This window comes from Silurus meridionalis, chromosome 2 (genome assembly GCF_014805685.1).
Source record: "Silurus meridionalis isolate SWU-2019-XX chromosome 2, ASM1480568v1, whole genome shotgun sequence".
Classification (NCBI taxonomy): Eukaryota; Metazoa; Chordata; class Actinopteri; order Siluriformes; family Siluridae; genus Silurus; species Silurus meridionalis.
In genome coordinates, this window is record NC_060885.1 from 15,771,164 (window position 1) to 15,784,903 (window position 13,740).

The 13,740-nt window shown below is 35.9% G+C and overlaps 1 protein-coding gene across 13 annotated transcripts in view; it reads right to left on the bottom strand.

Moving 5' to 3' along the window:
• The window catches only part of LOC124398782 (regulating synaptic membrane exocytosis protein 1-like), a 62,845-nt gene that overhangs the window by 14,007 nt on the left and 35,098 nt on the right, over positions 1-13,740 (bottom strand). For 6 of the 13 annotated variants that reach the window (XM_046869142.1, XM_046869179.1, XM_046869170.1 and 3 more), the window contains 13 exons: positions 10,848-10,888; positions 9,994-10,104; positions 8,842-8,941; positions 7,901-8,024; positions 7,354-7,400; positions 7,125-7,240; positions 6,896-7,026; positions 5,887-6,058; positions 5,645-5,798; positions 4,222-4,278; positions 3,050-3,242; positions 1,620-1,715; positions 923-985 (listed from right to left, as the gene is read on the bottom strand). In XM_046869142.1, coding sequence (XP_046725098.1) covers positions 923-985; positions 1,620-1,715; positions 3,050-3,242; positions 4,222-4,278; positions 5,645-5,798; positions 5,887-6,058; positions 6,896-7,026; positions 7,125-7,240; positions 7,354-7,400; positions 7,901-8,024; positions 8,842-8,941; positions 9,994-10,104; positions 10,848-10,888 — 1,405 coding nt within the window. Of the gene's footprint in view, positions 1-922; positions 986-1,619; positions 1,716-3,049; positions 3,243-4,221; positions 4,279-5,644; positions 5,799-5,886; positions 6,059-6,895; positions 7,027-7,124; positions 7,241-7,353; positions 7,401-7,900; positions 8,025-8,841; positions 8,942-9,993; positions 10,105-10,847; positions 10,889-12,843; positions 12,911-13,740 lie in introns of those variants that run through there. The other 7 variants (XM_046869132.1, XM_046869226.1, XM_046869235.1 and 4 more) reach the window with 5 other exon arrangements.

Below are 13,740 nucleotides of genomic sequence, written 5' to 3' on the forward strand. Positions count from 1 at the left end.
ACTATTGAAATTGCTGGGGGAAATCAGCGATTTCTGAAATATGCCAGACTGACTGGATAATTGCATGAATAAGCAGGTGTACAGGTTAGTGTGTACACTACACGGTGAGTGTAATCAAATTAAGTCCAATTTCAGTATTGTGTTCAAAAGTGAAAAAAATAAGGGGTGAATAAGGTGAATGCTAATGCAAGGCACTATATACAAACAATAGTTTAGATAATGATGACTGCTTCTGTCCATCTTGACTAAGCTATGGGGATAATCTACTTCTAACCTACTTATGATTTCTGCTGCTATACAGGTATTCTTAAGTTCAGAGAAAGGACAAAGCATGCAAGACATGGTAGACTCAATAAAATAACTTAAGACGATGAAAAATCAGGTGTAAAAAAAATAATAATAATTCATGCATAGTTTAATAAATAGTGCCAGGCTACCTATGTGGAGTTGTGTAATGAATAAGGTCAGACACTAAGTAAAATAAGTGTGTTATAATAACACTGTAATGACTGATATTTGGAAATTAACTAAACTGTTACTGTATAATGATTGTTGCCATTGTCTTTGAGGCATAGAGCCAGTAAGGACTAGAAAGTTCCACTGCTAATGGCTCTTGTCATTAAGATACTGCATTGTATAATACTGAATGGGGAGAGAGAGGTTGAATATAAACATTCGAAAAAGATACACAGTATACAGAAAGAACATGACAGCATCTATGCCATATACATAAAGTACATTCAACCTAAAAACACTTAAAAGGCCAGGCATACCACTATAGATCTTTTTTTTTCCAATCGGAAGAGTTAATCAGCCACAGTTTATAAAGTGATGGAAAAAAATAACTACTAAAGTTATGGTAAAAATAAATTAAAAATAATATTTATCCTTAGAAATATCTATCCCGGAGTTTTTTCTTTACCTTGTGATGTGCAGGCACTCTGCGCTCCTACCCCGCACTGATCTGTGTATCAAGATGACCTCACTGCAATTACCATGTAAATGGGTGACACATGAGGGGGTAAACAAACAAACAAAGCAATAAACCAGCAAACAAAAAGAGAGTGCATGGGTATAATAGGACCTGGTGCAGACTGTAATTATCTTTTGAACCGCAGTAACATGAAACTTGATAGAGGCCCGCAATTTAGCCTGCTTTCTCTGGACAAAATTAGCTAGCAGCATGTTAGGAGCCATGTAACCTGGTGAGTTTAGGATGAATGTAGCCTTTGGTGAAAAAAGTCTTTCTGGAGAATGTTGGAGAAATACATTAAGCACAGGTCTATACCAAAAGCAACATTTCATAAATGTCAATCTGTCAAACTGTGAATAGAAAAAGTGGCTACTGATGTTTCCTTCTTGATGAATGTGTAGCAAATGCAGAAACTGCAGAAGAACTGAAACTTTCTGTATCTGTAAAATGTTTAACATTCTGAAATCATATACACACAAGATGTTCTTACATGTGCACCATGCTGAAACACAGCAATAGTTGGTTAATTAGTTGGTTAACAGGATCAATGATTGTCTAGTAAATGAGCAGAGGCTCCTCCGAGACCAAGACTGGGAAATATTACTGTAAGGAAATACTAGTTGTCCAAGCATAAGCATGTCTTTACCTGTCATCCACATATTCTCTCTCTTGTACACGACCATGCTCATGATAGCGGGTGGGTGAACGAGACCTGCGGCTATGCTGTGCCTCATCCAAACTCCTGCAAAGACAGAGACAGCTTACTTGTTTACAAATGTTAACACATTTTTTGACAAGCCCATATGGTTATAAGCACAGGTGTGGATAATAGGGTCATGTTCCCACCACACTCAAGGGAGTACTGAATTGCCTCTTCCAATATTTTTACTGCTTAACAAACTGCCATTTTAAAACGCTACACAAAGGTTTGTCTGAGTTTTTTTATATATATTTTTGTACACTTTTTTGGCCACAGCCTTTTGTATATTGAAGTGTTTGGTCTATGCACACTTCTATGATGCTATAAACAATTTGGTTTTCCTTTCAATGCATGATATCATTTTCTAAAAATCCTATCATTAATTGTTAAGGAATGTGTAAGCTACTTAGTGGTGCATAAAGGAGATAAACCTGTGTCAGAAAAGATTTCTGATTTGACCATTTGTCATGTTAACCCTTTCTATGAAAATAAGCAAATCTGGGCCACTTTAATCAACCAAGTGTACCAACCTCTTTAGCACTGGTCTGGCTTGAAACACAACACAAGACTTGACATTGATGTCAAGCTAACTGTTTCTGCCTTTTCAAAAGGCACTCAATTAATTGAGTTGGGAAAAAGCCCATTCTTCTGGCTCTCTCCATCTCTCACAAAATAGAAAAAAACACTAGCAGAGAAAGGGAGGGAGAGGGAAGATGAAAAAGCTGTGGTAGCTGCAAAATCAGCAGAATATGATGAAAAGTTTGGTGCATAAGTACTATATGTACCGTAGTTTAAAATAGTTCTACAGTACTGAACTCCAAAATTCGTGTTACAAATTTCCATTGCTCCTATGCTAAGGAAAAGCTAAGCTAGCTGCTGTTCACTCTTGTTAATCTACTACTACTACTCGTTTACGGCATTTAGCAGACTACTTATTTACTCTTTAGCTAAATAGTGCTATCATACTTTAACGCCATTCTCATTATCTTCAACTAAATGTGAGAATTTGGCCAGCAACATGCTTTCAGAAAGAAAATTTTCAGGGGATTCTATAAGGATTTTTTTAGTATTTCAGTATTTGATGTGTTTTATAATTAGGTAATTACACACGTTATTATCTACAGAATATATAAAATTGTTTTTTGAAAACATTGTTTGAAAACTGAAAACCAGGAACATCAGCTTTTTGGGTTCATTAAAGTGCTAAAGTTTGTATCCTTTGTGGTTTCTGGTGAACCAAAAAATTAAAAACTATAGTGTAAGCCAAAATCAATAGAGAAATTAGTTTAAGAACACTACATGACAAAAAAATAATTATGTGGACACTTGACCGCCTGACTTGTGAACACATGCTCATATTAAATGTTCTGTCTTACCTCTGCATGGGAACATTTGCAGGCCGTGATCTTGCCCTGCTCTCTGTTTCCCTGTGAGGCGATACTGAGCGAGAGCGATGATGTGTCGACCTCTGCTGCTCAGGAACCTCGAGTGTAGTCCGCTCTCTCTCCCTCTCTCTTTCCCTTTCTCTCCCTCGTTCCCTCTCCTTTTCTCTTGGTCGACTTTCTGCAGCTGTAAGCACCCAAAAACACATGAAACATGTTCTATTGGGGAGAAAATGACTGATTTTCAAAGAAAGATATTTAAGCACAAATCAATTTAATAATAAAATATTCATGCAAAAATATAGTAAATAACTTCTTCATTCATTTCTATAGTTTTCCAGCATCAATATTCACTCATGAGACACTTTGTGGCATACACTACAAATGATTTCTCAGTTTTATATTTGTTTTAGGTCTATTTTGCTCAAACAAGCACTAGCTACAGTAACTGCACAGACTTACTGCTGAGCTCCAAGCAATTACAAAACTCAATACTCTTGGCTATAGAAAGAAGACTATAAATTTCTACATTACATTTGGACTGTCTTCCTAATCACTACTTTTAGGACTCTTGCTCAAGGCTACAGACTTGAAACAATTTAATGTACTCAATTTAATGTCTGTTTTGTAGCTTTGCAAAGCTCACAGTCATAACAGATGTGCTGGAGAATGGAAGAGAATGAAAGCAAGGTAACAAGGATGAAACGACACCACCATGCACAGTGAAGAGCGAGCAAATTGAATACTGTAGAGAGGATCATTCTCCTGCACTTTTTATTCACTCGTTTTGCTTTCATCTTTCTCTTTCTCTTCTCGTACACTGTGCATCGTGGTTAAAAGTCTACTTGGCTACTGGAGAAAAGCACTGGAGACAAAACATCCATGGAGAAGGCAAAAATTTCTAATGGTACACAATAATTGATTGGGTACTTGTGACAAAAAAATATATGAGACAAAAGTATATGCGATGGTGTATTGCATGCTAAATCTATGACATTGCCTGACACATCATGTTGCATTGTCTCCAAACAAAACAAAACAAAACAAAAAACCCCAGCAGATCCTTTTGGTAGGGAAGGAAAGCCCATTGCTTCTCTCGTTTGGTATTCTACTGCACAAATCACAGTATTAGTGTAGAGGTTACTGGCGCCATGCCCCCCACCCACCTGCAGCCACTACGCCAATACCATCATCATAATCTGATTCTGTGATGCGCTGAGAGCCTGTGCAGACATACACACAAAAACACATATACACACAGACACCACAGAAACAGACAAATTGATACATACACAAGACAGATGGATAGAACAGAAACATTTGTATATGAGCACATGCACACGTGAATAAAAGTGATAGATTTTCTTAAATGGAAGAATTAAGAACAGATGAATATCCATTTGCATTTCTGTATCCGACCGGTCGCAATCACCCCTCGTGCCAGTTGTGATTGCATGAATGCAATTATATTCTCTGCATACAATTCGATTCTCTATATACACTACAAAGTAGTCAACCAAATGACTGATAAGTGTAAGATTTTTTTCAAAATGATCATCTGGTTGAATAGTTCAGAGTTAATAAAAATGCAGTTTGTCTTGAAGAAAGTATTTTGGCAGGGCAGAAAGTTGTAATATGTTATGTATCAGGTGATGTGATATTCTTTAATGCACTGCATTTTGGCAGAATTTATAGTTTTCTGTGTTGATCTCTGTCAAAGTTTGCTCACTAAAATCTCCAGCATGCATTAGCAAAATTAAGTTAATACAAATACAATCATTGGAAAGTACCTCAGATTTCTGGCAGAGGCTTTCTGTATCATTACTTGGCGTCTTTGTGCATTAGCAGAATGGCATAAGAAAGAGCCCAACCACAAATCCTACCTCTAAAACATTTCACAAATGGGGGTTTTAAACTGGTATTTTCAATATCTGTGCTTCTGTTGACCACTATAATACAACCAAATTTAACCAAAGTGTCCATTTAAGAGAGATGTACATGTACCTATTTGCAACATGATAAATTGGTCTCATTTCACCTAATTTCTCGGAATTTATTAATCTTTAATAAATAGACACAATATTTACAAAACATTTTGAATTGCTTCGTACAGTACTAACATGAAACAGAATTGCTTTACTGATTACAGGTGTATGACAGTAACTTTTTAACAATGTGACTGGTCATACTGAGCACAGTCACATACCCTTTACAAAACAGTGTATACACTTATGCAAACATCTTTTCCCCCTTCATTTCTATTATTTGTTTATTGGTTCATCACAAAAACTTAACAGGGGATTTAACAGGAGAATGCAGACTTTTATAGCTTATTACCAATTTGAAGCATATCCAATAAGGTTTCCATTAGTGAATTGGTATAAGTCATAGTGTGTTACAGTAAATGAACACTGTCTGTTGTAAATGTTTGAGCCATGTTGAGCCCCTACCTGTAAAAAACTAATAAAGCTGCTTAGATGTGCAGCAAAATGTCTTCAAAAAATACAAGACAAGTCAAGATGTCGTTAATTACTACTACTAGCACACATGCACATATACTGTGTGTTAGAATTCTTATCCTTCACTCACGCTGCAACTTTTTAGTGGGACTGTCACTGTGGGTGTGTCTCCGGGGCAGGTAAGGTGAGGGATGGGGCAGTGGAATAGAAGACACATCATGAGTCTGCAACTTGTACCAGTGAGGCTTATCGTCCAACAAAGCGGTCTCCAGCTCAATCAGAATCTGTGTTTGATTTAGGGAAATAAGATGGGAATTTAATATGGGAAGTCACAGTATGAATGTGGATTATGTATATGTGTGTTTTACTTGCCTCTCCTAAGAAACTGCTTTCCTCTTCCTGAACTTTCGGCTGGTCCCACACTGTGATTTCCAGCATGTGCTCTCTGAAGTCCCGCCGGTGCACATGTGAGTACACAAACGTCTGGTTCCACTTGGGCTCTGAACTCTTTTTGACCGTTTTTGTCCTTCGTTTGCTTTTATCACTGATAATGCACATTAAACACACATCATAGATAAATACTTTGTGTTAATACACGGTATAAAACCAGTAAGAGAAATTGCACACAATATCTCAATATCAAAATAATTATTTTGTAGCTATAAACAATGCCTCCCAATTCCCCAAAACATAAGTGTGTGAATGTACACTGTTTATATCACTTAAAAAAAAAAGAAACATAATAATAACTCGGTTGTGGCGAATCAGTCAGCTGATGGTATGCCACAGTCACTCGATATAAACAGTATCTACAAGAGAGCGCTTGCAGGATTAACACCTACAAAAGTGCAAATTATCTCTAATTTATATCTACTCTATTTTAATTGTCATGAAAATCCTGAATATATTACTGCTAATGACTGTACAACTTTTTATAGAATATGATCACCAATATAGTACCCCTGGTTTGGCTTATTTATAGTCTGGCTATACATAATTTCAGATCATATGTATGATGTGGCCTGGGAAAACCCAGTCAATTTCACTGTGGCAATTACACAGAAATTGTAATTAACAGCCTGCTGACCACACTAATGCCTCAACTTTATCACCTTAGCTGGGTAAAATAATCAGCAAGACCCACATAAAAGACTTATGATCAAAGTGGTGTTTTTTTTTCTCTCTCAAATGTAAACATGTAACATTTGAAAAAAGAGTGTTATACCTATTATTGTCAGTTATGCATATGTTCAGAAAAGCTGAACAGGACAATTTGTAGATTTACCAGTATGAAAGGTTTTTCCAGACCACCATAAAGATTCTGGGCTAAAATGCATGTCTTATTTATGAGGATGACTATAAGGTATACAAGATTGAGCACCTTCTATCAGGAAGGAAGTACATTTTAACGTAAGGGTTCCTGGGCCGTCCATCCGGTCGGGGGGGCAGGTCTTTGGCCTGTAGCACATTCACGATCAACTGATGGCCAACCTTATCATACCACATTTTCACCTGCAAGAGATGCATCCATTAGCTATTTATATATAGATAATGAGTTCAAATAAAATTTAAATATGATCATGCTGGTATTGTATTAATATTGTATCAACCGAGAGCTGCCCAGGGAGCAGTTGAGGGGCATCTCGCAAACCACTAGGACTGGAAGGGGACATGACGGATATAGATGGGCGCTCCATTTTCTGAGATTCGAAGGAACTTGAGCCTGCTGTAGAGACACAGACGACAAAGGCAACACTAAAATTATAACTGATATCATGCTAAACTGAAGGTAGAAAAAGAGCAATTATTTCAGGATTCAGTGTTTGAAACAATACTCACTAGATTCTAATGGAGGGTGGGATGTTTCTGGTATTCTGGGTATATCGCTGCAAAAAAAAGCTCATTTATTAACAAGCACAGCTCCTCATACACATAAACTTAAAGAGTGGAGTTTATGATAAATGTCATAGGGTCAAATGTTAATCACATGGACAAATCCAGGCTTTTTTTACAAGAAAACTAAACAAGAAAAATGGCGTTTTACTTTTTTTTTTTTAATAATCTCATTAAGTTTGTTTTACTTACTGATGATTCATACACCCTATGCTATTATTTGGAGAGAAATCAATCAATACATAGTTTATAAGAAGTAGGAGGATGGTGCAAAGTACAATAACATGACTAATGACCCAAACTAAATAGAACAGAAACAAAAATTACTCCAGACATTTATAAGATGAAGAAGGTTAGACAGAGCAAACACTTTGTGCAGTGCAGTTTTCCTCATGAACAGACTATAACAAATCATTTGTAGTTAAAATAACACTTGTTTCAAGAAAGAAAATGTATTTTTATAATAATATAAGACCGATAAGAGTAGACTAACCCGATGGGCCTTGAGACAACTAATTCGACTTGGGGTTCCGTTTGCGAATCCAAGATAATATTGTAAACCTCCTTCGTGGTTAATCCAGGCAATGATTTCCCATTCCACTGTAGCACCTCATCTCCTAAAGACAATAAAACACTTTATGCTTAAATTTGAGAACAAATCTGTAACTTTCAGCCTTTAAAAGCATGTATACAATAACCCTAAATTTGAACAATCCTAAAAGTTACTAATAAAGTTAGAAATTTCCACAGATATAAAGAAATTGTCCTAAATGTGACCTGTGAACCCACAAACTATTGCACAATAAGCAATAAAAATGACTGGTTAAGTAAATGGTATACATTTATTTTAATTGTAATTTTTCTATTGCAATGGATCAAACTTATCTCAGGTTTTGTTAGTCAGTAGCCAGTCATCAGCATCATAGCCAAAATACATCTTGGAAAATGTGATTGTGAAATGATACACTATTGGCAAGATCTCTTAACAGAATGATCTCATATTAATTTAAAAGTTTTTGAAAGTTTTTTTTTTTCTTTTAATACGACAATGACTCAGAACACAGCCAAGAAAATGAAGTCTGTTTATGTACTTAAGTGGCTGAATATCTACGTATAAATTTACGGCAGTTGGCACATGCTCTTATGTAGAGCATAAGCACAAATTATCCCATTTATACAATTGAGTAATTGAGGGTGAAGTGCAGTTGCAGTGCTGCGATCCTTTGATCAGTAATAACCACTTTGATGTTTACATCTTTTGAATATTAATAAATACTGTAGTTATGCTATACATGCTACACCTATATACTTATACACTATATGCTTATTTAATCCTGTCATATCTCCCATATTATATTTAGTAAGCTCTAGAGTATGACACAGTATTCACACACACCTACAGATGAACATGACATAATACAGAGGTGACCTCACCTGCCCGCAAATGGCCCACCACATCCGCCAGACTTCCTTTTTTAACTTTGGTGATGAAGGCCCCAAGTCTCCCTGTTTCTGTGATCTTCCCCCCTGCCACCTACTCGCACCAAAACACACCACAACACAGCACATAGTGACCTATTACACGCTATAAAATTAAAATAATATAAAGAGGAACAATAATATTATTAGTACAGCTTGCACACATCTGCACTTCATTCAAACTAAGTTATAGTGTTACTGCCATTTATCTCTGTATTCCATCTATCATAAATTTTCTATTTTTTATTAGTTTTCTCCATCCTACTGCTACCATGCAAATTCTTCTTTTATTGTGTAAATTCTAGTTTTAAGTCATAAAATGGACAATAAATGGGAAAGCATTTCACAGCGTGTTGTACTGTGTATGGTTGTGTATGTGACAAACCGAATGTGAATTTAAAATCTGTGTATACACTCATCTTCACTTTATTAGGGAACACTTGTACACCTGCACAAGCATGCAACTATCCATTCAGACAATTTATAAACGATGTAGAACATTGGGGTTTAGAATCTTATAGTGGCAACCTTAAAGCAGATGGGCAACATCAGCAACATACCACATCAAATTTCAAGAACAGGAATCTTGGAAGCTCTTGGGGAGCCTGTGTTCACTGTAGCCTCAGCTTGTGACTGACAGAAATGGAGCCCAATGTGCTCTTTTGCTGATGCAGCAAATCTAATACAAAACGTTTTTCTATTTATTATGGTTGTAAAGAGTAATTTGATTTTAACACATTCTTCCTGTCCTAGAAATAAAAATGTTTTCCCCACTCTTGACTTATCTGCATGTATCACTTTGCCACATGATTTCATAAATGTGCATATATACAGGTATACATGTGTTCCTAATAAAGTGGATGCTGAGTGAAATATATACAAAGAGTCAATATTGGGTCACTCTATCACAACTGATGAGAATGACCTCTTTTAATATCCTGACTTGTAAAGGCATTTACAAATTTAAAACATGTAATGTTCCAAAAATGTAATTGTTCCCCTTTAATGTTTAATCACAATGTTGGGATGAGTGTTCTGTTTGTGCTTCTCTGTTTATGTGCGTATTAATAATTGTAATTGTTGTTAGAGTTGTGTGTGTCTCCTAACCTTTAGCCCCAGCAGTGCTCCAGACTCTTTGGGCATGGCTGTGCGCTTGCTCAGGGTAATTCGACCAATTAAATGATCACCTTCCTTGGAGGGCTGCCACGTAACCGGATGCTAAGAAGAACAAGCCAGTGATTTAATCTCATCACAGAGGGAACTCTCTTACTGACACTGCTTTACTGCACTCAGAACAATTACATTCCATACATAAACTTTCAGCTGTGTGTTGCACCAAAACGTTTCTGCTCTTTAACTAACTATTTTTTTTTAAAATAAAATCAATTGATTAATTGCACTTTTAAAAAGTCTTTTTACCCAAGCTTTGGCCATATTTGGCTAAATAGAAATCCTACATTTTATCGATAAAAGGGATAAACTAGCAAAAGATTCACCAAGCTGAATTTGTGAGAGAATCTCTTTTAGACTGATATAACAAATTCCAAAAAGACATATACAGTACTGTATAAGGAGCAGAAGTTTTATTGAGAAATGGCAAATGGTGTATAAACAGCTAACACATTTTAGCCATTGGCCAAAAACAATAAATTGGAATTTGAAACCTGAGGTCTTCAACCCTAAACCCTAAACCCCTGAACTCTAAATTATTTCGAATATATGGTCTAATCTAAATAGACCATATATTCAAAATAATTTTCGAATTTAGGGTTTTTAGGGTTGAAGACCTCAGATTTCAAATTGCAATTTATTGTTTTTGTTGTTTTACATGTAGTGTAATGACATATTATCCAATATACATGCTATACATGTTGGAGTTCCAAGCTTTAATCGGTAAAAATGTCAAAGAATCGCCATTGAATATTCTGTCCTGCTTAGTCTCATGAGTTGGAAATACTCACATGCCACACAGTGGGATCCAGAGAATAAGACTCCCAGTCCCCTGAAACACAGTGCAAGACAGGAAGCAGAGTCAATTTAAGCACAGAGAGCAATACAAACATACAGCTTTCCCCTGACTGGTGAGCTGCAGCTTTATGCTAGCCAGTATACACACTCTCCAACTCTGCTGTTTACACTCGCAGCACTCTGTTTATTGAAGATTAGGGCTGTAGAGTGGCATTCACTGCCAAGCTGTCACCCTAAAACACGCCCTGCTCTATTCACCCTGTAGGACGAAAACGACTGTAGGGATTTAATGGAGCTTCTGTGCTGGTCAACTTGTGTTTGAACAGTGCCTGAGAGCTGCATTTAGTGTCTTGACAGTGGAAATTCGATGACATGCTTACATAGAGACACAATGGCAGTCTCAGGTCTTTCCATGACGTGGGCCTCATATTTACTCTTGGTATGTCTTATGGAGCGGTACAGTGTGTGTGTGCTTTCCCCAATGTAATAAATGACATCAGTGATGAGTGTATAGTTTAGCTGAAACATGTTTTATGCGGGAAAAAAGTCAGTCAGTCTTAAAAAAAGTAAATTTTTTAATCAAAGATAACTATCAAAACCGGTGCATTACTTTCTCGGGACTCTATGCCCAAATGAACAGCTTTTAATGGTAGTTTGGCAGCATAGCTATTTATAGAAACACCATTCATATTTTCTTAAGCTCCTGTAAGACCATCAAGTATTTGTTGCTAGCCTGGGTCTCACATAGGACTAAAAAAGGAACCCATATTGAAGAGGACATTGGTTTGTTTAAAATGTTTGACTAACCACTCACTGCTTTCATCCCATAAGTGTTCCAAGCAAGGCTGCATAACTCTATGTATAACCTGAAAGGAAATAAACGAGCTACAGAAAAGATAAAGTCTATGTGGCTTACCTAAAAGTATGTCACATGCTGGATTCTTTAAAGAATACATCTTTCCTTGAAAAAGACTCCTCTGTTTCTAACCCAAATCTGTTAGGAGGAGTACTGTCATATAAAAGTTTCTTCAAAATAAAGAACCCACACACACACACACACACACACACACACACACTCTCTCTCTCTCTCTCTCTCTCTCTCTCTGTTCACACTAAATGTTAATAACATCAGTGTTGGATTTCTAAAATCCAGACACAAAAAAGTCAACAGTGACCACAGTGACATTAAAATAAGTATGTATGTATGTATGTATGTATGTATGTATGTATGTAGCATAAACACACTCTATAAGAAAAGCTACTATTATATTGCTAGTAAATATATATCTAATTTATTTATGTATTTATTTATTTATTTTTATTCTTTCAATTTACATCAGCTTAGCAAAATGCATTAAGAATATATTGCCATATAAGTAGTTTTTATCTTTACTTCACAGCTGTTTTGCATTATATTCTCATGACCCAGATGCCCTCTCATCTGCACATCTGCCAAGAGGCAGCATCAGATGAAGATTTGAAGCCAGTGTTTAGGTGTCCCAATTACAAACTGTATTAATATAGAAAGAGAGGAAAAAATATGATCTAAAAAAAAAACCCAACATAGTTCCACGTATCTATAATAAAAGTCAGATTTCACTAATAGTTATTAAAATATATTATTTTTATTAAAAAAGATTCTAATACTACTGTAACGCTGCAGTTTCAGCTAATACACATGCATAGCATTTACTAAGAATAAAACTCCATATAAGAACTCTTTCATTAATTATCTTTCATTAACAAATGATAAACTCCTGCATTTTACTTTCTGAAAATACTAATCTCCAATTTAAATTATTATAGTATCAATCAAACCACTCAAGACATATTATATATTAAACAAAAACATTTCATTAATGATTCAAAAAGATCCCTCAACATAATTCGGAAATAACATCTCCAAGAGAAATTCATATGAACACACATTAATCCTCCATCTAACTCTGTTCATATCCTGTGTATGGAGCTTTCAGGCTTCTTACTTACTGTGTAAATGAAATCTCTGAATCTGATTAAGTCCTGCTGCAATGATAACAGTGAGATGGTGTACTGCTCGTTCTGTTTCTCTCTCTGACTACAGTTTACATTTCATCCCTGGCTTGTGTTAATACACTGACCTTTTATGTCTGTGTGCAACCACTTCGTCTGACAAGCAGCGTGCTACCATAAGCACACCCTTCCTTGCCCTACAGCCCTTATTAGATTAGCTCATCTGTCAAATAAATTACTGACTGTACATTAATATTAGCAACAATTATATACTGTATCCTTGCTTGGCTAAGAGAAAAAGCACAATCAGTATACAGTGTACAGGTATGATCAATAATATTCTGAGATTCCTGTCTTAAGGTACAAATGAAAACGATTAAATTCCATATTAATTTTATAGATCTTTTGACCACAGATGCATTTCAGGGGACAATGCGATTTTTATACTTTTTTTTTTTATCTATATTAATAAATTAGGGGTAAAAAAGCAAAAGAAATTAAATAAAACCAACAATTCAAGGTTTCAACCTTCCATTTTCCTATCATTAAATTCTCATCTCTGGCTTTTGTTTCTTTTGTCCCTGAGAGATTTCATAACCCACTACAGCATCCACTCCCTACCATTCAAAAACTCCTACCCAAAAGCGTTCAGTCGGGGACTGGCTGTCTAGTGCAAATCAGTAGCCGCCCAGAAATCCTGTACAAGTTCTCAAAGTCCTTAACGTGTTAAAGTTCCATAATTTATTTGCAAATGGTTTCCATTATTATATTTCCAGTATTCAGTAGATTGTAAAGTTATTATGTTAAAAATCTGTAAAAAATGCATTTTCTATCTGAACATGATCCTTTGTGTACATTTGCATACCTGTTCTTACTCAGACAACTAGCTTAGCA